Source organism: Hermetia illucens, chromosome 6 (assembly GCF_905115235.1).
Source record: "Hermetia illucens chromosome 6, iHerIll2.2.curated.20191125, whole genome shotgun sequence".
Lineage (NCBI taxonomy): Eukaryota > Metazoa > Arthropoda > Insecta > Diptera > Stratiomyidae > Hermetia > Hermetia illucens.
Window position 1 is genome coordinate 8,700,008 of NC_051854.1, and position 25,331 is coordinate 8,725,338.

A 25,331-nucleotide genomic window follows, 5' to 3' on the forward strand; every position below is an offset into this window, starting at 1 on the left:
TGTAGGGAGAAATCTAGAGAACTATAATTGCAGGGTAGCAGAGTTCCTTTCCTCCGTGAATGCTACGGGCTGGCTCTGAAGATCTAAGCCGGGTGGGCTCTGCCCCTTGTTCTTACCACGGCAGTCATGGTTTTAGGTGTTTGTGGCACCAAAACGGCGCATCACATCCCTAATTGGACTCCTCGGAGCGGCCACTAATCCTACCTATCCAAAACAATAGCAATACACCTAGGAAAATCCGCATTCACTTCGAATTAAAATTACACTATATTTTCGGCTTGTTCTTTCTTTCACAAAAACTACAATAAAAGCAATTCAAATGCCTACTACAATAGGGGAAAACATTGTTTTTTGGTAAAGAAATATCTTGAAAACAACAACAAGCACATGATTTTTCAAAATTATATGGAATAGATCTCGTATCTGTATCAGTATAATAGTAGTAGTAGTTATAATTAGATTTGTTTCAGCTTAGAATCTCTATCGTACACGGAAGATATATTTTTTTGTTTTGTCTGTAACAGTTGTTGCATTGTGGAGCATTTATTGAACATTGTATTTGTCTTTAGCACGTCGTTTGGCAAGTTCGGACATCCCAACCGGTCCGACATTGTTATTTTCGCGTGGTGATGCGATTGCCCGGAATGTTGCATGAACTGTAGCTTTGATAGCAGCAGCTTCCGCACTCACTTGTTGATCAACTGGTCTTAATTGGAACGGTGGCTGCTGCCAGAGCCATGGATGTTCCAAAATCTGCTTTGCTGTCGGTCGTTTGTTCGGTTGATAGTGCAACATTTGTCGGAGTAAATCTTTCGCTTGCGGGGAAATGGCCTGCCAATGCTGTAAAAGGGAATTATTTAAATCTCGTTAGTTTGTATGTATGGCGTGTGTCTCACCCCTGATTCAATATCAACTCTGCCCGCTCCTATCCTCGCTAGAATCAATTCAGGAGTGTCGGTTGGAGAGCTCGCAAAAGGTGTCTTTCCGTCCAGCATAATGTATAAAAGCACTCCTAGCGACCAAATGTCACAGGCCAAGTCGTATCCTTGTCTTTTTAATACTTCTGGTGCTACGAAATTCGCAGTATAACAAGGAGTCATAAGAAGACCATTGTCAGCACGAAGCTGTTTTGCGAATCCAAGATCGCAAAGCTTAAGGGAATCTGGTGTTTGATAAACGGAAGCATAAAGGAGATTCGATGGCTTTAAATCTCTGAAATGAAATGAATACGTCATTGGTTGGAAGAGGGTTGGCAAGCTCAAAAACTCCACCTGTGAACTACACCATGATCATGTAGATAGGCCACTGCTGACATAACCGTCCGAAGTACCGCGCTTGCTTCACTTTCACACATCCTTTGTATGGCTAATATTCTATCTAGTAGTTCACCTCCTTTGAGGAGATCCATTACGAGGTAAACTGAATTATTGTCAGCATAAACGCTGTACAATGTAACAATGTTCTGATGATTGCCGTACCTTAGAAGTATTTCCACTTCTTCACGGCAGCAATGTTCCGATCGATTGATTATCTAACGAAAACCAAATCATTAATTGAACTCAAAGTGGACTAAGTGCAAAATGCATACCTTAACCGCATATTGTCTTTTTGTAGATTTGTTTTCGCACAATCGGCAAACAGAGAACGTACCACGGCCCAGCTCCTGCATGATATTATAATCATCCGTGAAATTTCCAGGCTTTACTCCTGGGATCTCAACGTTGAGTGGGCGATTAACGGCTCCGTTATTCGTACTTCCATTTGACAGTGACTGAGTGATGGATTCATCAAGCAATCCTGGTGCAATAAAGCTGAAGCCACGGAATATTTCATGCGCACTTGCACTTACTGGCCCGCCAGGAGAATCCCTGTGAAATATTTTTAATGATTTGCAAAATTTTATTTGAAATAAAAATAATGGAGCTTCTTACAACCTGGGGGATTTACTTGTGTACTCAGAATCGAAGTAGAATGCATCGTCGCGTGACACAGCGGGAATGAATGGTGGTCGGACTTCTTTTCGCACAAGTTTCTCCCAATCGATATTGGCGAAAAATTCATGTCGCTTGATATCTTCAATACCGTTTTCGGAAGCACCCAATCTAAAACAGTCAATAATTAAACTGTTTTTACATAAATCGAGTCCAATCGCATTACCTATTCTGTGGATTTCTTTTGAACAAAGCTCTCAGCAATGACTGCGCTTCAGGACTTAAGTTTTCAGGCATGCCCAATTTCGAACGAAGAATTTGTGTCATTGTATCTTGCCTGGAAGATCCATGGAATGGTAGATTGCCTGTAAGCATTTCGAACTGCAACCAAGAAAAAAAATAATACTCGAGATTAGTTGTGAAATGTTTTCTCAAATGTATTTTGCTCACCATTAAGACTCCAAATGACCACCAATCGGCAGCAAAATGATGTCCTTTACGATTAACAACTTCTGGAGCCATATATTCCACTGTTCCACAAAAGCTGTATGTTTTTGAACCATCTAAGGGTTGTTTTGATAAGCCAAAGTCTGTAAGTGCTATGTGACCGTCCTGAAATGGGGACAACAAGTTTGTTATCATTGAGTTCTTATGGGACAGAATATACCTAGTTTGGGAGTAATTTTCGGACACTTACTTGATCTAATAAAATGTTCTCTGGTTTCAGGTCTCTGTAAATTATCCCTAAACTATGTAAATGATTTAACGCTAATGCTAATTCGGCTAAATAAAATTTGACATCCTCCTCGGTGAACATTACCTGGTTTAAAAAAAAGTTTCGAAGTTAATTTGGATCAGAAAGAAATCAATGCTTTCTCTATACTTACTTCTTTACTAAGGCGGGTGAATAGATCTCCTCCTCGGAGAAAATCTAAGATTAAGTATAGCTTTCCAGGTGTTTGGAAAGCATAATGGAGTTTCACAATGAATGCATGGCCAACGTCAGCTAGAATATTACGTTCATTTGTACTACGTACACGATCTTTAATTTTTAATGTAGCTTTTTTCAAAACCTGCAAAGAAGAGTGATTCGAGTGTCATTTTAACTGCTAATTGAATGCTGATGTAGTTTTATATATCAATTTTGTTTCATCGAATTACAGATGTCGGACTGCGGCTTATCATGTCCTGGGAACCGATCTCATACAGAATATTGACTGCCAGGTTTATATGTCCAATTGTACAGAGTTACGTATCAAAGCAGACGTTTTATGAGAAACTGAATATGCTCCAGCTTTTGTTGTGGGTAGTGTAGGGGAATCCGTTTTTACATGGAGTGTCGATATTCCATGTACGCTGTCGGAATACCAACTAAACACCTCTGTTATCAGGGAACTTACCTTGGAACCGTCTGACACATTACTAGGAATCCCTGCCTTCCGGTTCCCCATCTGCCGAGCACGAGTTTCCTCGCAACAAGATAAAGCCGAGCGCAATGCGCAACACAGCTTCATCTGCCAGCTTTCCTCAGTATCTTTCTGAGAATGTTGTTCGGAGAGAGTGTGATCGATGTTGTCTACCACTCCATTGTAGAAAACAGCCAGGAGATTATGCCTTCCAATCTTTGCATGCTAAGACTGACAATCTTCATTCTCACTTAGAAACTGAGTAACGCAATAACGAATCTCATCATATAGGATTACATGTGCGATTTATCCATGGATCTAAGTTGCTGATAAGCCGTCCAGTCAATCTGCTTCTTGATTCATTTTGCCAAGAGAGTTATCACTGGTTTACTGTACGTTGTGTTCTTGACGAACACTTCCCTCCCTGCAACATCACCCGCATAACCGATCAGACGCAACTCTTCTGTCATTTTGAGTTTCAGCAGGCTTTTGTAAGGAGCGTGCATTAAGATAGATCCCTGTGCTATTCCCGACGTGACCTCCATCCTCCTCTGGCCCTCTAGCCTCTCATAGAGCAGGGAGCGGTTTCTCAGATAATTCCCCAGCATCTGCGAGAAATAGCCCAACACGTGCAACGAATTTTCTAGAGTGACTAGTATTGTTCGTTGAAATCGTCGGTTGCGTACCTTAGCTACATATAGCATCTATGACTTCTATTATACCATCTACCGTGGACCTCCTTGCTTTAAACCCGAACTGCCTTAGGAATGAATCTCCAGTAGCACGTATCGCTTCAGCATCCCTACTTCTGATGAGCTTATCCAGCGCTTTTCTGGTCCTGTCAAGCATACACAATGGTTGTTATACAGACGATGGCACAGGTTCCCTTTTTTTGTTAATTCGCGTAAGCCTCATCAACTTCCAACGGCAAGGAAAAATGCCCTCCTTCAAGGCAAGTGTTGATTGGGCCCGGCAGTAGGACTGGCCATTGTTATTTTTCGTAGAGATAACCGCTTCTTCGAGGTCTTTCATGGTGAAAAGCGGGCAGTCCTCGGCGGCTTCCAAGCTATTGTCATAAATTATGCCTATTCAACATTAATTGAGAAGTATTTCTGCAGAGCCCTGATTTTCCGGAAGGCAAATTCCTGCATCCCGATTCACCTCGTCGACTAGGTGTTGACACCAGCGGGATTTACTTTTGTTTATCGCGTTGCGGAGTTTCTTTTCAGCTAATCTGTACTCTGTTACTGTGGTGTACGCCTCCTTCCGAGCGCTTAAGCATTGTGCCAAACGACGGAGCTTATGATCCTTCTTCTGCAGATCGACAATTTCCGCTGCCAATCAAAACATAGAAGGCGTGACCAGCTGGGTGCTCTTTGGGACACGGAAGTTCATAACTGAATGTACAACAATGACACCTGCAGCGCCACTACCCCCCGAAGTGCCCTCCTGTGCAGCTCTGTCTATTTCAAGAGCTTCAACGATTCTCTCAATGTTCACCTTCGTGACGTTTCACGTGGAGAAAGAGGACCGGGCTGGTGCACGCTGAGAAATAGAGTCAGCCACTTCATACGCATAGAAGTGAGCATCAGAAAATTCATCGAACGGCAAAGTCATATTGGAGGAAACCTCGGCAGACGGAGAGACTGCATTTGTCGTTAAATTCAGTGATGGGTTTGGTAATGATAGCCTGCGGGGTATCCTTGCTGAAGAGGATATCCAACCGTGATTAGCCTTCTATGAATTGGTAGAAGATATAATTACTGAGTTGCGGAAGTTGTGTATTAAGCTCCGCAGCGGGATATTTGGAACTCTTCCTACGGTAGTCTGCTAAGACTGCTAGAAGAATGGTACCTGGTTGATAATGCTGATAATATTGCGATCCTTATTGCTGGACGTATTATTGAACAAACGTAAATCAAACTCAGGGATATTCATGCGACGGGTAAGTACCCATGGTTTCAACTTTCCTTTGAAAAAAATCGAAGTAGTTATCTTGACTAAATATAGAATCCTGATTGTACATTTCGTGGCGATCGGTGAGATGATTAAAGAGTCAAAGCCAACAGTTAAGTACCTGAGATTAACCTTCATCTTGAAGATGAACCTTTTCCAGCCAAACTGTGGCGGACGTGGCTGTAGCAGGCGTTTTGGTCTTAATTCGGTTAACGACAAACGTTGAGGGGGTTACTTCTAGCAGGAAGCACCTTTTCATGATCGTGTTCTGGAATAGGGTCCTGAATGACGCCGGTCTTGTGAAAAATTGAATCGCTTTCGTCAGTAACTCTATGCAGACGGGGAAGCCCTCCCTAGACATAAGAGAGACGCTGAGAAACGCTGACAAATGGAGTCTTGTTGCACATAACATTCGGTTTTTGGTTCTCGTGAAGATGATTGAATTCGACTGATGGAAGCACCGAATATTCGGGGGTTCTTTGAACTGATAATTACCCTTCCTCCTCCCGCATCCCGTAGGTGACTTGCAGGCACCCTAAGACAAGAACGCGGGGTGACTAGCTCGAAGTGATTTGTTAAAACCTTCTAACATAATTCTCTGACGATTGGACGGCGTTTAGCTGGTAGACGGACACTCTGTTGACATTCACTTACTCTATCCGAAAAAAAAAATGTTGCGCGTCTTCATGTGTGGGGAGATTTCGAGCTTTATTTTATTTCTCTACATTCCACGTCATTATACGTTATGAATTGTAATGTTTTGTTTTTCTTTTCGCTGTTTCCTTCGCTTCACAAATTATTTTTCTGGATTATGGTATCTTTTGCCGTTTTTAATCGTTAGAAGGGCCAAGTTCTTATTGTAGTAGGTCATCAGACTCTTCCTATTTATATCAATGGCCATCCACTTTTTAATGGGGTATGGCGCAATTCGCAGAAGTCCACTTCAGCTACATCCAGGACTTCCCAAGACGCTTGCGTTCTTCCACCACTGTCCTGGGGCGACCAAATCGTCGGCCTCGGGGGATGGGATCTACTGCACGATGTAGCCAACAATGGAATTGTCGCCTGTTCTTAATAGGTGACCTATTCACTGCCTCAACATATCCACGAGCAACTGGTCTATGAACGGACGAAGATCTTCGTTCCAAATTATATCAGATCAGCCTACTCCGATGATAAGTGACGAATCCTTGGAACTTTTGAGCAGCAGTGATGGTCGCAGTGATTACTCAGATCTTATGGCTCACCTTGGGCACGTGGTAAACAACTTGAGTAGCGCTTGAGAAAAGAGTATTTTCAATGGCGGCCTAATGCTTATCTATATTCTCAGACGGATTATTCAAGGTATTTGCCGTCCAATCAGCAAGGTAACCCACCCATTGGAGAGGTAACTGGGTCATATAAATCGATATTGAACTTGGGGGGATCTTTAATCCTGCTGAAAACAGAAGACAACTCCTAAAACTACTGCTGATCGCGTGTGTTGTAGGTTGTCGGTCAGTTGAAACCCAACTGACTTACAGCAAGCCCTGTGCTTGAACAACATACCATCAATGATTCAACATTATCTTCACAGTCGCCAATATCGGTTTTCCCAATACATGTCAGCGAGGATACCTCACCAATGTTACCTTTAGGAAGTATCTCTGCGTTCAGTTCCTCATAAGCCTCCTTCTCCCCTGCATTGGAAGTCTCGATTGATGCAAACCCCTGCATTATTTAAACGTTCCTTATTCTGGCCCCTCATCTTGCAGTCAATATCCAGTCCAAAATCACCTCCCAAGCAATCACGGCCTTGCGGTTGAGTATACATTAATCCAAGACTGAATGCACCCTTACTTTCGCCAAGTTTTCCGGAGTAGAAAGGCACAGTGTCGTGATAGGGAGAGGAGTGCTCCCATTTACCCCAGAATGTACAGCCTGAACGCTTGAACTCATGCGTTATTGAGAATTCCACATTTCAAAAACTAACTTGGGTTCTCATACGATAACCAAAAGTCATTAACGGTGGGTCCTTCCTATCCGAGGGATGGGTCATGTTTGCACTGCACAGAGTACTAATTAATTTCTTAATTTCTCCCCCTGGACATCTACATTAGATACGGCCATAGTAACATCCTCTCGAAGGCTGAGACATGATCTGAGTCTCAGACGTAATATGACCATTTTAACCGATAGTCAGGCGGCTACATCCTCCAGGCTGGTGGAGCAAAGCAGAAACGTGCTGAATAGTCTGGACGGCACGCTCACTCTCCTCTGGGTCTCAAGTCATAGGAATCTAAAGGGTAATGGGCAGGCTGACAGACTGGTCAAGCGGGTCCGGCCCTTGGTAGTTTCTCGGTGGACAAAGACTGATCGCCTATGACAAGACGCTATCTGAAGAGCCTTTGTGATGAATGCGTACAAGATTTCGCCAGTCTCCATGGGGCACTGGCCTGTGTTGATTATACCGCCAAACCCGACATACCGTACAATTCGCATTGACAAAACTGCAAAGAGATGAAGAAACCCTTGATTTCCCCCTAGCTAGAACGAGGCTGTAAACACTAGGCAAACCATTCTCCGAGTACCTCAAAGAGATATCTATTTGCAGGGTGGGAGTGTTGTTACCTTCTGACTCTGCTCCCTTTCCTTTTATCATTTGTGGTATCAAAACAGCGCACTACAACGTTAATTGAGCTCCTTGCAGCGGCCACTGATAACCAACCAGAGTGTAATATGTCGATCCTATAAAGCACAATTGTTTCTTTTTCCCCGAGTGTCCGAGGTCATGCAAATGATCTTTGCTGATTGTATAATAATAAATGTTCCTAGGGCGACCATTCCAGTCTCGGGCTTTCTCTCAATTTATTTGGACAAACAATGTTTCGTTTGCTACATAAACCCTCAATACTCTAGAGTCAATACCTATTGTATCCTGAACAATTTTCGCAAATAATACGATACCCTAAACAAACAACATCTGAAGAAATTCAATCGAGCGTTGAATTCTCAAAATTGGAAATGATAATCCTTCATCTGTCCACTGGGATTGTTTCATAATTATTAATTGAATAAAAGGGAAAATGCTACATTGAGGACTTTTTTTGTAAATATAAATATTTTTTACTCAGCTAAGAATTTTATCTGTATGAATAAAAAACGAGAAAATAGGGTCATTGTTTGTAGAGTATAGAAAACAGAAAACAATAGGAATTTTCAAACCCGCCCACAATTTTTCTTTTAATGGCAGCAAGGGATAAGTGAAGCACAAATATGAAGCCTCCGATTTCGTTTTTTCATTATCTGAACAGCCTTCGGGCCGAGAGTATCCACTTCAATTTCAATTATACGATGTTCCTTTTTTGCTGCTGATACTCATCATTCGTCGTAAGGCAAGATACAATTGTTTCGCTCGAGAAGAGAAATATCGTTTATTAAATATTAATCCACTTAAATGTGTTTAATTTGTTCAATAGGAGCCTTGAACTTTCCAGGAGTCGATTTTTCGCTAAAGCGAGACGTGGGGCAAATTCGTTCGTTAACCTAGAGTTCTGATTAAGTACGAGCTATTTTAGGCGACAAACAAGCCCGCTGTTGGCGATAACAAGGGGCGATGACCGCTTCGTCCTTTTTCTCAAATTGTCCAAACCCATACTTCTGGGGACTCATATACACTATAAAGTTCATCCTGGGAAACGGATTGATGCGAATCCTACGCTTCTAAAATTACTCTCACCAAGTGAAAAACTACTCCCTTCCACTTCAGCCAAATATTATGTGTTGAACACGATGCCTGTCCAAATTAATCTCTCCACTATCTCCCGAAATTTCCTGAAAACTTATGTGTCAGTTAATCTCCGGTTGTGTTGAAAACCCACGTAGGAGGCTAAAAGAACAGTCATGGGAGAATGATGTGTTACCTTTCATGGTATAGAGTTTCAAACTTTTCATATGTTAAATCAAAAACGGATGTTCCCTGAGGAACCACTGCCTCCAATTCCGATAGCTGCATCTCTTAAATATCTGAAATATCCATAGGGAAGCAACAGTAAGATTTTCCTTATCACTTTCCATAAGTTGCCAGCACAGCAGGAAACCAATATCCCATAGCGTCGCAGAAAACAGATATCCTTTGAGATATCAAGAAATGGGCAATAATATCCTGTTGCGATTTTCCAAAGTATTGTTAGCATTTTGAAAGTTATGTCACCAGCAACTGTCGACAGGACGAAAAGTTCATCGGAGTGTGGAAGATAACTTCAATAACAGCAACTTTCTTGGCATGTAACTGTCAATGGGTGTCTGTAAAACAATCATTTAGAGGACAAAAACAGAAAACTACCTCTGGCATTTTGAGGTTTCCAGGGAAGAAACTAATTTTACTATGAACATTGTTTTTAATGCGATAAGACGAGGTAGCAACGTTTTGTAAATACCACGGCACGGATTCAGATAGAAAAGTTGTTCGGGGGTCATCAAACTTAGAATTGTTTTATATTTATTGGCAATGCAGAAGCAGCAGGAAAACAGGCGATCCTTTTCAAGATTTTGGGAATGTAGAAAAAAATCTTCGAAATATTTAGGGAGTATTTCCTTAAAGCACTTCAATGGAGTCTACACTTCTATATGGGGAAATACCATTATTGCTCCCTTAAGGAACGGCCTATAAAAGGATCTCATACAAGTATAAGGTTACTCAGTGATGGGGCCCATCATCATTATGAAAAATGCTTTTAGTATAGTCGATGGACTTGGCCGAGCGTTTCTGACAAAACTAGGTTGCCTTCCGCTCAATGTTGAATATGGTGGAAAACTACTTGGATGATTGATTTTATTATACAGAAGCGATTTGAGGGTACATAATATGTAGCGGAAACAGAAATACATAGCTTTGACCTCAATTTTAGACTACTATATATAGAATTTCGAGTGGTAGCCTATGTAGGAATCCTTGAAAAGATATTGCATTCTATGTGTGAATAGGGATGCTAATTGGGAAATGAAGGCAAGATGACTACTATTCTTTTCTTGTTGTTTTTTTAGCCCCTTTAGAATGGGTGGTATTGTTAGTATTATCCTGAAAAGAATTGGATATTACTCAAATGGATGGTAAAGGATACGTAGGCCATCGGATTTTAATCTAAAATCACATTGGAATAAGCTCTCGAAGGACGAATATATATATCAAAAATATAGCAACTGCAGCAGTTGTCATACCGTCAAATATTAAGGATGCACAGTTTATATAAACATATGATTGGGATTCACCTCTTAATGAGGCATAGCGCGTCAACCACCCCTACGAGCCATTGTTGACAGTTTGAAAAGCGCTTTAGCTACTCATATGCCTTTCCGAGAACCCTACGTTCCTCCTCCACTGTTCTGCGCGGTGTAGCTAGCAATGGAGTTTTTGTCCGTCCTTAATGTGTGGCCTGTGCGCGGAGGAAGCTCTTTTTTCGAAATTGTATGAGCCCAGAGTACATCGATGTCGCGTCGTAGTCAAGTATTGAAAGAGGTTTGCAGCTTTTGAGTAATAGTGATAGTCATTTTCCATAGATTACTCACATATAACAAGAGAGAAAAATCGTCAGTGTCGAGTAGTTTCAACCTGATCTTGGTGCATTTCTAGATTCTGGAAAAAGCAATGAAGGCGGATCTAGCGCTGTTAATTCGTCGCTAAGTTTAGTGTCACCGCTGGCAGAAATGATCCTTCCGAGATATATCTTATGACCAAAAAGTAACGGGAATTTTGAAATAAAACAAAAACGACTTAATTTTAAGTCAAATTTATTTTATCTCCTTCAAAATAATATGCATATGAACCAATCCATGCACCGCTGGTAGGTCGCCAAACGGATGGCCCATAGCTTTTTGGTCGCATCCTGTCTTTTTCAGCTTCGGCTCGCCTTCGAAACACCATTCGGACGAATGTTGTCTTGTCTCCATGTCAAACTCGTAGACCCACGTCTCATAACCAGTAATTATACATTTTATGAAGATCGGATCGTTATTCGCTTCAGAAATCATGTCCCGGGGACCGTCTCTCGATATTGTTTTTGCACGAAAATCAGGTCTCTTGGGACAAGTCGGGATGCGATATGTCTCATATGCAAAATTTCCACCACAAAATGCTGGAGCTCTGTGGTGCGGGGAGGAAAACGGGGCAGCAACCTTGTCGGTCAAACTAAAACCGGGTGGCCGAGGAGAACCTTCATGTGCTGGCACCGGAAAATGCCGTACACACTATGGTTTTCTGGTCGTAATGCAATAGGTGAGTGCTACAAGGCTTAATACGGGCCATCAACCTCGAGTCTGCGCAAGGATTCATCTAAAGTGGCCTTAGGTCATGAAACCTTACCAGGCGTATACTCGTATCTCAGGAGATTTTCTTGTCTTTATCAGTCTTCAGATAATAGACAAGTTTGTTGATGCTCTTAACGATTTGAGCTTCTTTGTGGTTGTACGCGGCTTGTCTGTGCTTGCTTGTTGCTAACACTTTAGCAACCTTGTATCTGATTTCCTCTCTCACATCACTCGCCATAAATTTAATAGCTCCTTCGACATCAAAATTATGACATAATTCCAAGCTTTATTCAACAGTTGCATTTCTTCTTTGTAAACATCGTTGAGGACTTGTTGATCACGTAATTTGTGTTTTGTTTTTTGTAAAACAAAACCTTATTAAAATCGGTTTACTGTCTGTTTGTCTTTTTTTTTGAGGAGGTGTAAATATTCAAAAAACACTGGGGTGGATACGCCAGCGTATGGAACTCCCCCCAAGCCCCGTGGAACCACCATAAGGTATTACATCACGAGGCGAAGTCAGCTCTCTCTAGCTTGGTCATCTTTCGTCTCTATGCGGCCTACTTAACCGCGCTTTTCTAGTCTCCTCTGCCTCTTGGAGCTCTCTTTGGATAGATACGACCATGGAGTTGATCGTATCCCAGTTTTCCTGACATGCTAGCATTTTTCGCACCAGTTTTTCTGATACGAGCGCCTCTCCTTGATGACAGAGATGAGCCTGTGTGTCAATCGACCCTCTTCCGAGTGTTCCCAACGCTCTTGCCAGCTATTTAAAGATCTCTCCCTTTCGACGTTCTTCATCTGCGATAATGGAGAGATAGACTTCGTATTGTATATATTCGTCATCTCATCTGCCAAGATGTCAATTGGCATCATTCAAGAGATGACGAATGCTGCATCATCTGAGACAGTCCTGAATGTCGAGCACACCCACCCTTAGGGTTGTTTTTCTGTAGACTGAACTCAGTTTGCTAGCGTTAAATTTAACCTACACCTTTCTTCCAAACTGGAGCTGCATAGAGCAGGAGAGAACTCACTACCTCAGCTATAAGCAACCCGGAAGCATGCAATGGCCCTCTCACACTTCCGGTTGATGCCTTGCCATAAGCATACTGCACGTGTTGCTTATAGCTGAGCTTCCCGTCTATCATCACTTCCGAGTATTTGATGGCAGGCTTAGAAGTGATGATATGATTCCCAATTTGTATACAGGCACAATTTCTTTCACGATGATGATGAGGACCGCTTCCGTTTTTTTCCTTAGCAAGTGTCAGGCCAGAAATCTCTAGCCAACCCTTAACAGCATTGATCGCTTCGCATGAGTATAACTCAGCATCTTCGAACGCTTTGCGACAACAACCAGCGGTATATCGTCAGGGTAACACACCACCGTGGCTTCCTCCGGAAGGGGAAGATTAAATACATTGTTGTGCGTGATGTTCCACAGCAGTGGGCCAAGTACGAAGTCCTGTGGAACATCCGCAGAGACAACGTACTCCTGAGGTTCATCATCAGTGTCATACTAAAGCCTCCGTTCTTCTAAGTAGCTGCAAAATAAGCGGAAATAGCAGTCTTCGCCAGAGCTCGTATTAGATTCCAATTGGCCGAATTGAATGCATTTCTCACATTCAGGGTCACCACTACGCAATATTTTCTAGTACTGCCCTTTCCATGGATTGCATCTTCGGCCAAGCCAGTAACCATTTTGATGGCATCAATGGTTCATCTGGCTTTACCGAACCCATACTGTCGATCTGAGAGTCCTCCCTGGCTCTCAACAACCGGGAATAATCTGTAGGAGTTCTGCTCACCTGGAGATTTGTCAGCCTTAGGCAGTAGCACTAACTTCTTTCGCTTCTATGCTGCAGGAAATATCTCTTCGGACATGCACACTTCGAACAACTCAGCGAACATGTCCGGTCTGGATTTCGCGGCAAGCTTCAGTACGCCATCCAGATCCGGAGTTTTGTTATCTCCTATTCTAGCATCGATCTCCAGCAGCTCGTCACTGATGGCTGGTGATATTGCCGTCACATTCAGAGGTCGTTGGAAGCTGTCTGTACCTTCCTTTTGCTCGGGGAGTAACCCCTGGATAATTTTTAACAAGAGTGAAGAGAACGTGATCTGCGGAGATGATCGCCTCGGAATCGCCCCATCACGATTCTATAGGCGCTCCCCCACGGGTGTACGTGCGTTTCCGAACAGAGCTTCTTAAAGCATTCCCTCTGACACTGTTGGATGGCGAGCTTGAGGGGTTTGCGGGCTTCTTTATAGGCGCGCTCTTTTTGCCCTTGGTCGATTCTGCCTATTGCCTTCTGAGCCGCTCTTTTGACTCGGTGACAGGCTGATCGAAGGCTGGTCAGTTCAGTATTTCACCAGAAGCTTGGTCTTCTACTGGGGAATGAGAACCTCCTAGGCATGGAAGCGTCACACGCTTTGATGATGCATTGGGCCACATGGACAGCTCTTTCCATAGAGGCGCCTGCTTTATTAGGTTAGGCTACACCTATACCCCGTTTATTTTCACCCACACAAAGCCGCTGTATGTCTGACTCCCAGTACATTGTATGGCTTGTCGACCGCATGCCCATATCGCCGCTCTACCAGTCGAATAAGTAACCCATACGCACGGTGACCATTTCTATAGAGTTCGCTAATGATGGCAATTTCCAACTCGGATTCGTAGGCGGTCTGGACCAAACGCTAAGCAAACAGCAGGCGGCAAACAACCCATCTGTTTCGAATCTTCCTCGCCGCCAATAACTTCTGCGCTACGTGCACTGGTAATCGCAATGTGGCCGTTTGAGTATTGTCATGGGCTTTCCGCAAACTCATAATGGACTCCTCGACAAGTTCTTCCAACTTGAACTGTTCCATCAAAGCAGTGCAAATTTCTTCCTTGGATGTCACTTCATTGAGATCCTTGTACTGTATATAGACCTCATGTTTTTGTTCTCCCCATGTTTTGTTTCTCATGTTTTGTTTCTCCCCAAGTGAGTTCTTAACCTGAATTCGGAAGCCATCAGTTTTTCCCAAGCTGGTTTTTTTCAACTCAAATATAAGGTCATCCTTCTGGGTCCTTCGAATTTTGGTGACATTTCCGTCTAGATCTTTTAGGTCGCGGTCAGCTTTGACAAACGGACAAACTTCCGTTGCTGGAGATCACAATTGCTTCTGGGCGAATTTGCACTTTTTACCTTTTTTTTCGCCTTTTTATTAACTATCTTGGCACATCCACCGGTTCATTCTCCTTGGATTTTGCCGATTCGATTGCCGAAGCTCGCACTTGGGGGACCTGCTTTCTTTCTTCGGTGCATTTACTTCCGTTTTTTGGAGCTATTTATATGTCCTTTTTCCTCTTAGGCGCCTGCTGATTTCCCAGAGAATGCACATCATTTTCCCGCACTCTTTTGTTTGGTGGCAGGTTGATTGCAATATGATTAAGTGTCACTTGGGTCGCCTGTTGGGGCAGCAGATTTCGACTTGCCTTTGGAATTTCGTTCCTCCTGCTGTGATTTATTATAGAGAACTCTAATAGCTCTCACCATAACTTTTATGGCTTGATGCACGTGTAGCTCAACTACTTTTGCATCAAGCTGTGTGAAGGGTACTTCCTCTGCTTCAGGGCTCTGCTCTCCATGAGTCATAACCGGATTACTACTTTTAAATAGTTCTTTACATTTGGCATTCATTGACCTTTCCTCCGTTTTATCTTTTATGATGTTTGACATCAACAGCAAAGAAAGCCAACCTGCTGATAGGCGGGGGGGGGGGGGGATGGGAAGGATATGTACCGCAGTCCTGGAGGTGCGCACGGGTGGTTTTCATACCGAAAGCGGGCAGGCGCGGTCATGAGTCCGCGAAGGACTTTCGGCCAATCAGCCTGACCTCTTTCGTGCTGAAGACCCTAGAACGCGTCCTGGACATTCACTTAAGGATGATTATGGAGAGAACGCGTTTCTCTAAGTCCCAGCATGCCTACCTCAAAGGAAAATCAACAGAAACCGCCCTCCACGAGGTAATTGGCACGGTTGAGCGGTCGCTGCAGTACAAGCAGTATACCCTTGCTGCCTTCTTGGATATAGAAGGAGCTTTCAACAACGTCAGTACCAACGCCATCAAGGAAGCCTTGATCGGTATTGGATTGGAGGGGTATCTCACGCATTGGATTATATCCATGCTGAGTACCAGGATAATCCAGTCCGATCTGGGAGGCAACCACTTGACCAGAGCTGTGAACAGAGGCATGCCCCAGGGTGGTGTTATCTCACCGGTGCTCTGGTTAATAGTAATGGACAAAATTTTACGTACATTGGAAAGCAGCGGGGTGAAGGTGGTGGCGTATGCCGTCGACTTGGTGATATTAGTATCAGGGATGTTTCTGTCCATTATGAGCGACATCATGGAAGGAGCGTTGCGAAAGGTGAATTTGGCCCGCTTATAACCCGATCACGAGAGCTCCTGTGCCAGACGCGTGCAAATGCATTCAAGATTACGGCGGTCTGCACGGGGCACTGGCCCATAGGGGACCATGCCGCTAGGCTCGGCTTACCCTACAATTCGCATTGCCGAAGCTGCGGAGAAGGAAGGGAAACCCTCATGCACTTTCTCTGCGATTGCCCAGCTCTGGCTCGAGTCAGGCTGCGGACACTGGGTAAACCATTCTTTGGGGACCTCAGTGAGATTTCTGGCTGCACGGTCGGAGAGCTGCTTTCCTTCGTGAATGCTACGGGCTGGCTCTGAAGATTCGAGCCGGCTGGACTCTGCTTCCCTGTTCAAAACGGCGCACCAAAGCGCTAATTGGCGGAGATCTCAAAGTTGACGAATTTCTTCTGAAGGGGTCCTTTTCCTGGTTCTGGAGTACCTCCTGCGGTTGCTCCTCTTGAATATGTGCGGTCGGCGTTGTTGATGTTTCAATTCATCCTTCTTTGATTTTGTTACTGGTGTTCTTGCTAGAGTGATACTTCGCTTGAACACTTCCTTTTCCAAATCTAAGACACTTGTAGCATTAGATGCCACGGTGGCCAAGTTGTCCACCACCGAGGCACTGCGGTCGAGGGATATCAACGACATTTGTCTACTAGCGACCGAGACGGTGTTACGTTTTAATTTTCTTAAATTTGTTCGCTACAAACACCGCGAATCACACAGTGATTATATTTTTGTTACTTTCTTCGGACAGGTCCAGCTATGGGGAGAAGTCCAGATATATCCTTGTTGATAATTTCGATAAAAAGCAGTTGCAACTGGGATCTCAACTCCGCACATAGCACCACAATGATCCGTAGGTTGGTGACGTGGTAAGTATAGAAAGTAATAAAGCCGTAATCAAGCGTTTTCTTCCTTCATCATTGATTTAATTTAAGAGTTTGGAAAATTCATCGAATAAAGTTAATTTTTTAGCCCTTTTGTTCAAAGATGCGTATCGTCTGGTTATTGTCCAATATTGAATGTCTCCTTAAGGGAGTATACACCAATTGATTGAAACACCTGAGAACAGATACCTGGCTCATTTCACACGGCTCAACTTTCACAATAATTCCATTAGCATTTTCGTTCCTAAAACCCTTTCAATATATTTCCAAACAATTACAGCCATTTTTCCTTCCACTTAATAAACCTGAACCCTTGTGCGCGTATTACTTATTCATTCGTCATTTTTCTTCTTCTGCGAAAGATGTCAATATGAAATATTTATGTAAATCGGCTGCAGGTGTTCGTCATTGTGACTTATTAAAAATTCCTTTAAATCATCTAACTGAGCTGCGAGAATGTTTCCAAGAGCTCAATCCTCTTGAGAAAAGTTGATCATTCCTTCGGATAGTAGTAGGCGACATGACGGCACGATGGGTGCATGGTGGGACTTCTATTTAAATGAATTCCATACTCCGGAGAAGCCACAAAAACTCACCGTTATAAATCTTTTTTCATGCTACTTATTTAGGTTGGGGAAGTTCGGGTTGTCGTTCCGAAACTGTGTACTGAATTGTGGTGTTTGCTTGGCGGGGAACTATGTGAAGTTAAAAGATGAGAATTCTTTCTTTGGTCCATATTTCTGCAGTCGCTCCCCCTAGCCCACTGTGAACGATTTCAATATCAATAAACCACACCCTCGGATTGGGGTGAGCTGCTCCCTTAAAAATATGTAAGGGGATTTCAAAGTTCAAAGTAATTCCCGACTTTTATAGAAAGGAACCACTTTTTGAATAAAGCGTAATGTCTGGTGTCGCAATATTACTTTGGTGAACCTTTTTGTGGATGGTTTGGTTGGAGAACTGTAGGCAGTTCTTACCCACTTGTTCGAATTGGATGCGTCGTTAGAACTTTTTAAGAGGCCAATCAAGGCAGCATGCTAAGCCAGATATCGTTTGTAGGTTCCGAATGACCAGGAGGCTTTTTGCTCTCCGGCTAATGTCCTCGCTTTTGTTCGAATGAATTGACCAAGGAGAAGGTCAGTGTGAATGCCTCGAGGCGAATAATACTTAATTCACAACAAAGCCATTTGGCCTTTTCGCCATGAACAAGGGATGAATACTAAATGGCAAATGGATGGTTTTACAAATGAGTTTTTTCCGTAGATTATCTAACAAGCGGGCGTATAAAAACCCCTCGGTAACTCTGAAACACATAGATTAATACATACCTTCATAGCGTATAGAGTGCCAGCATCTTTTCCAACAACTTTTCGTACCAAGAAAACTTTTCCAAAGGATCCTTCGCCAAGTACTTTAAGCAGTTCAAATTGTGAAGGATCCGCTTTCTCGTGACCTTCCCGAACAATGTCTCGCAATTCGATTTCTCGTTCCTGCATTTGCACGTCACCATCATCATCTCCTGGCGGCACATCTACGTGATTTTGATTCGTGCCGCCCCCGGCGAACGCCCATCCACCAACGGCGCCAAGCTGCTCAAGCTCCTCGGATGGTAGTTCGAAGGCTTCATTTTCATCGACTACCATTTCGACGTCATCTTGTGCTGTCTGCGACCATGAAATGGAAAAGCGGAAAAAAATTGATGTAGAAATATTGAGAGCAGTTGCATATATAGTAACATGTGTGGGGATAACACATAAGTGGGAATATCACCAGCGTGTAAAAGAAATATTATGTAAGATGTGGTACAACAACGCTAAAAGGGTGGGTGAAAATGGGAAAACTATAGAGAAGGATTGCAAAATATTTACACACATGGAAAATTGGACGAGTGAAAACCAAAGCGCTACACGTGTCTATCGCAAGCAAGCATACATGATCGTAAAACACGGTGCAAATTTTATGGGGCTCGGATGATTCTCGACTAGGGGTAAGGACAGGCTTTCTGGGGCACTATGGCAATGCGCTAGTCTTACATTCTTTTATCAACTATCAAGCAGGCTCAAATGAGAAAATATGAGGTACAAGGATACGCTTTCCGTTTTTATTTCACCTTGGACTTGTGCTTTTTGTCGGGGCCATGTGACAACGCAACAAAGTCGTGCCAATTTTCTTTACGTTCTGTTTCAAGACGATACTGACTTCTGAGACGTTGATAACTGATCACATGCCGACTCCATCCCCTTCTTCAATTTGGGGCTGCATGATTTTCAAATACCTAAAAGGATTCTGTCGCTCCAATATTTCTTTTTCAGCACTCGCGTCTGCGAGTCCTGCGCATCATTTATCTTAGTCAGGTTTTCAATTTCAGCTGGCGAATCTCTGCACACTTGCCGAATTCCAGATGCTTTACTTAATCCGTGAAATCTCAACTGTATTTTCGAGTGCAATAAACACCAAACATTTCGGATTAAGGAAATCACCACAGTTCTAAATTGGTTTTGGCAGTTGAGTTAATGAACTTTGGTCTATAAATGGAACACAAGTGGATTTGAGACACTTTAACAGAAATAGCTTTCCATTCCATTTTCCTCTGATTGTGGCTTTATTACTCCTTTTCCATAGCACTGAGTGTACCGCAATAGCACTGAATGAAGGAACGACTGCTGGAAGACGTGGAGCAATCTCTAGTCGGTGGAAAATGAAATGAGGTAATATTCCTTATGAAAATTCGATGGGAGTATTATAAAGTTTTTGAGTTTTGTAGCTGCCTGTGAAGGGCTCTTAGTTGAAAGATTTTTAATTAGAAGTAAGAGCAGAGTTTCCTTGAACCCTTACGTTTCAATGAGTTCGAGGTGATGCTGGAAGGAAACTTATAGCCTATCGTTTTAATGTTTGATTGAAAATATTGTGGAACGCAAAGTAAGAGGCTTTTGAATGTAATTGGGGAGATAATTTAATGAAAAAACATGATACGGCTTTCTTAAAAGGCAAATACTTGAAATTTGTTCTGAAGTTCTGTTAAACTGCTTCAATGGAGATGCTCAACTAGACTTAATTGTACTGAATTGTAACGTGAAATCAAACGAAGAATAACACTTCCCTAGTTTGTATTTTCCAAAGGAGGAATAACAGTGTTTAAGTGTAGAATTCAATTATGATTTCAATTAGATTTTATAAGAAATAAGTCTTCCATTCTTATTGAACGAATCTATTTCAAGACTTTGTTCTTTAAGAAACACCAAACTAATATCTTAGTCAAATTATAATCCTCTAGGCATCAGGTTCGATTGACAAGTTTTAGATCGAATATTCTAAATCATCATCAACGGCCGAACATCCGGCCTGTCCTACTTAGCTCCAGAAACCTCAGTTTTGTGCCGAGGTCCATCAATTCGATATCTCTAAAAGCTGTCTGTCATCCTGACCTACGCCACCGCTCCATTTCAGACAGGGTCTGCCTCATCTTTTTTTTCTGTCCCTAATATCCTGAAACTCGAATTAAAAACGATGAATCAGTATACTTTCAACCTAGTCCGATATCGTCTTGACGGTTCTGAAGGATCAGTGTTGATGCTCGGTGAAGTTAGATGCCTTCTTTTCCCTGAATGTCTTACTTTCCCGACCCCGAAAAACGTGTTGCAAAAAGAAGGGCATTACTCTTAAGATGTAGTTTGGCCCTTTTTTGGGTAGGGAGGTGGAAAGCATTTATGCAAAAAATACTAGGCTCCTGTTTTAGATAGGCTACCGATTAAAAAACACCTGTTTTGTCTTGGACACTAACCCGGAACCATTTGACACATTACTTCGGATCCGGTTTATTCGCGTAGGATCACAACCCGATAGTTCAGGGAGCCTCAGCTACCCTGGTATCTCCCCTATCCATCTCCTTATTTTTCGCCTTAAAAATGCCTCGAATGTAACATGTCGCTGTATTTCACCTGTCCTCGCTCTGCAGTATGGCCTCAATTATGGTGTCCATAGACACTTGACAACCTTCCATCGAAAAGTGATGGGCGATGGTGCCCGTTCCTTTTAGAGAAGAAAAAGATATGGCAGGCATTATCCACCACACCCTTCCAATAAATAGAGTCGGGTGACCGTGATTTCTTGATTGTGTGCAGGTAAGACTGAAAATACCAGTGTTCGCTGAGCAGCTGGGTTAGGTATTAGTCATCATCGTGCTTTCAATTGAATCACTGCCGCATGTTTTTGATGAGATACGCGGTCCATCTACCTCTCGATTCATTTTTCCATGATGACTGTCATGCGCAGAGTGTGGGCTCGCTCCTTACAAGCGGCGGCTTCCTAAGCGTTTGCATTACATCTTCTTGCTGCGGGAACTATACTTCGGAACCGTAAAAAGGACTTACTAAAGCGCGCTCATCAGCAGACGAGATAAGGGACATTGGACATGATCTAGAAAATTGTAAACGTTCTAGTCGCAGCCTTATCTGCGGTTTTGCGAATCTGCTCGAAGAATTTCATCTTGGTATCTACCATGATGTCGAGGTATTTCATCAACAAGACCATATCTTTACCAACCTAAATAGGGAAGATTGTGGGAAACCCCTTCTTGATCAGGACAACGACTTCGATTTTCTCCGGAACTAGGGGAAAACAATGCTCAGCCGTCCAGCTCTTAACTCGCCGCATCACCATGCTCAGTGTGCGCCGAGCTTCTTCAACCAGTTTCGTAACATCATTCACGTATCCGATCAGATGGGATCAGGCATCTCGACTCGTAGACAATTATCGTATAGAGCGTTCCAAAAGTCCGAATCAAGGATAGATGCCTGAGGTGGTCCTCATTTTGCGCTGTCCTTCCTGGGTCTCATAGAGCAGGGCGGGGTTCTTTAAATTGTCCCTCAATATCCGCAAAAGGTAGCTTGGAATAAAAACCAATTTTCGAGCACCTCAATCGCTACAATCGTATAAATTGTAGTTTGCCTCGTTCTAAAATCATATTGTGTTGATAAGGGGTCTCCCGTAACATGCATTGCGTTAGTCATTCGTGGCTTCAAGACCTTTTTAAGCAGCTTCCCCGTTGTGCCTTACACATCGAGCGAACGAAACGCTGACGCTACCATGGGGTTGCCTTTGTCCATGCTTATCAAAATAAGCCTCGCAAGCTTCCAGCGGAAGGGAAAAACATACAAACATGCATTGAATGCATGAGTAACAAGTATGGCTTACACATACGGTCCTCGCGTGTTTCTGTCCTTCATGGACAGGACCGCCTCATTTAGTTCCTTTATAAGGGAGAGTTTTCACTCCTCGGTACTGACCCTATCATCGACAGCGTCAGCTCGGGTAGGACACGATTTCTTCCATCTTCACTGCTTTCATGGAATAGGGTGATCGATGGACAGCGACGCGCGGGTTAGCTCCTGCTAGCAACACATTTTCTGTCTACTGATTTCGTTGCGATGTTCCTTTTTCGCTCTCTTATGTTCTACGGACTAAAGGTTACGTCATCTTGACCTTTTGTACGCGGAACAATCTACCGAAGTTTAAGATAAAGACAACTTCTCGTGATGGAACTCCTTTTGAGTGCCAATCCATTGCAAGCTACGGTGATAAATGCTCATTGGTGAATGTAGCGATTCAGTTAAAGTTCGTCTGTCCGTTCCTGGGTCTTGTTATTCATTTATCCCTCTTGAGAGAACTTCGGTTAATTTCCCAAAGTGGGTAGTAGTCGTTTGTCGTACGTCCGGATATTGAGAGGAATTGCTTGTCACTTCGAAGGAAATGTAACTGGTATCCACCGTTGACACTAAGGACTCTATACCAAATGTTGTGTCAGGAATAGTGCCCACGCAACCAGGGCGTCGAAATGTCGGAGTGCTACTGATATTTAGAACAATAAGTCCTGTCCTGGTGGTCATTTCCAATTTGTGTGCCTCGAAAATCTGGTTGGTCGAGAGCTCTGGCGTTAAAGCCTTCTTCGATTAAAATTCTCCCTTCCGTGTTTCGAATTTGGTCCTCCAAGGCGTCTAGCCCGTTCCGAAAAGCAGACATAGATTCGTTCTCTCACCCAGATGGCACCAGTGCCAGATATATCGGCGTACCATGAAGGTAAGCTCCTGTCTTGATACTGCTCTCTGAGGAGTAGCAGTCAGTTCTGCTTCCATCAGATCGCAGTTACATATTCGTTGGCAGGATGGGGATCATGATGCTTTACTTCTCACTTCCTGGAACTCTTCTTTGAAGACCTGGCACAGCCCGGAACTGGGAACATTAGCCAGATATTGTTTCTGCACACTGCGATTCTTGCAAAATACAACATTTTTTCGACTCGAGAGTGTCCGGGTTCCTCATACTTGTAACATAAAGTGTTTCTATCTTGTCCTTTATGAAACCCGTGCTATGTGTCTGTAGGCGAATGATCCACACGATCTTTATTTTCCTTCCATGTAAAAGTTGGCTCACTGTCTTCTTAGGGACAGTGACAATGATCAATTTATGTCTCCTGTGAATTTGACAGATGTAACTCCCACCTTGAGGTTGCTCACATCTAGCTAATCCCTTTCGATCGTTTCCTCCACCTCTTTCGCATCCATGAGATAATCCAGATCCCTTATTTCAAGCTCCACAAGTATATCGCCGGTCCGTGTCCTCGGATAGATTTAATGCCTACCACAGCGTCTTCTAGTTTAGTATTGTTGCGGACATCTCCCAGAGCTTCCGCGAAAGATTTCCTTACGCTCGGCAGGATGAGAATGGTCTCTGCCCGTGGTTTATCTCTTTTTTCTTCTTTCAATTCCTCTTCGGCTGCCTTCAAGGAGATCCATGTTATGAAATTGATTCACACATTACCGAAACGTGGACCAAGTGGCGTTCAAGAATTGGTATTCCTTGTGATCGATAATCAACGAACATCTCCTATCCCCCTCTACAGTTCTAAGTGTTGGCCGACTATAAAAGAGAATGAATCGCGTGGAAACGAAGATGCTATGTTGAACTAGTAACATAACGCGCTTTGATCACACCCGAAACGAGGATTTCGTGATTCGTGATCGGTTCCACCGATCGTGGAAAATTTGCGAGAGGCGTCTTCGATGGTAATTCGTAATTCGCGCTTGGTCTAATCATCAAAGTCGATGGGAAAACAGGCCGAAACAATGGTGGCTTGATACGTCGGATGGCGATTTGAGTGTCTCACGACTGCATCCAGATCAAGCTTTTGACAGCAAACCGCAACCGATCGCGACAAGTGAACCCGGCTTGTGAGGCTAAAGAAAAAGAAGGAATTAATCCTCTCTTCAGAGGTTATCGTAACCTTTTATATCACCTCCCAAAAGCAAGCAAGCTACCAGAATTTTGGGAAAATGTCATTTTAATGGACGAGGGTCAATTTTGCATTTTTGTGATGAAGATACAAAACGGGATACAGCCCGAAGTCAAACATGACCGTGGCGACATGATGGTTTTGGGTGTAAAAGTAATAGTGTCTATCGAGTAAATAATGGACAAAAAAATATATTTGGATATACTTAAAGCCAATTTAAAGTGGTGCAAAATTGGGTCTGGAAAACGGGGCTCATGTTCAACTGTCCGCGTCAACTTCATTACCAACGATCTTCGAGAATCCTGGTACCAACATTAGGAATGTTTTGCTCGGTCGGCAAAATTTCAGTAGCATTTGATGGCAATTCCACACCAATCCAATGCCGCTGCCAGACTGTCGAAATAGATTCGAATTGTGTGCCATGCAATTTTTGTAGCAAACATTCTTCTGCCAGGTACTGCTTACGTTCTTTGGTAAAGATTCGCTTCAACTTTGAGCCCGTCTCAAGAGAGTTAGTTTCTACGCAAAACCGTCTCCATTATGATCGTTTAGCCGATTTTATTCGCTTTTTCAGAGATTTTTGATCCCCTTTATTTCGATTTCAGCCAGGGGCTGAGTCAGACTTTAGAGCTCTGTTGAGGAGTACCCTGGTTATTCTGCTCGGTTTTTGCCAAATTCGAATTTCACCATGGTGTTTTCCCATCCTCGGGTGTATTGAGTGCATAGCTTCGAAAGTGCTTACAACTAGGAGCAGTTTCCGCCTAGATTGTTCGCACTGATCGGTATCGTAACCCGGTGGATTGGTGCCGTCATACAAGACCAATCCATCGACTTCGATAGCCTTGGATGCAAATGAAGACTTAACCGTAGCTAGCTGGGCCTTCTTTGCTGCCTTTCAGGGCGAAGGATTGGGATCGTCCCAACTGGATTGGTTCTCACGTGAATGAGAAAGAGAGAGAGAGAGATTTACTATCTAACCGACCCCCGAACCCGACCATTCCTGTACTTGTGGCAATCCATTTCATTGAAGACTGTATCGGCACACTGCAGGATTATGGGTACCCCTGATTTCACTCAGGTATTCATTGACAGCTGTGTCGGCTGGTGTCACACCTCCAGTCACGAAACAAATCCTACTGTCATCAATGAG

General features: G+C 43.2%; 1 protein-coding gene across 5 annotated transcripts in view; it reads right to left on the reverse strand.

Annotated features, from left to right (window-relative positions):
* Positions 1-248: 248 nt before the first annotated feature.
* The window catches only part of LOC119658793 (ribosomal protein S6 kinase 2 beta), a 147,101-nt gene continuing 122,018 nt past the window's right edge, over positions 249-25,331 (reverse strand). For 4 of the 5 annotated variants that reach the window (XM_038066505.1, XM_038066508.1, XM_038066507.1 and 1 more), the window contains 10 exons: positions 18,222-18,557; positions 2,819-3,004; positions 2,629-2,751; positions 2,382-2,543; positions 2,158-2,312; positions 1,932-2,102; positions 1,589-1,868; positions 1,272-1,531; positions 897-1,212; positions 249-840 (listed from right to left, as the gene is read on the reverse strand). In XM_038066505.1, the coding sequence (XP_037922433.1) occupies positions 544-840; positions 897-1,212; positions 1,272-1,531; positions 1,589-1,868; positions 1,932-2,102; positions 2,158-2,312; positions 2,382-2,543; positions 2,629-2,751; positions 2,819-3,004; positions 18,222-18,557 (2,286 nt within the window). In that variant the 3' untranslated portion in view covers positions 249-543. The remainder of the gene's footprint in view (positions 841-896; positions 1,213-1,271; positions 1,532-1,588; positions 1,869-1,931; positions 2,103-2,157; positions 2,313-2,381; positions 2,544-2,628; positions 2,752-2,818; positions 3,005-18,221; positions 18,558-25,331) is intronic. The other variant, XM_038066506.1, reaches the window with a different exon arrangement.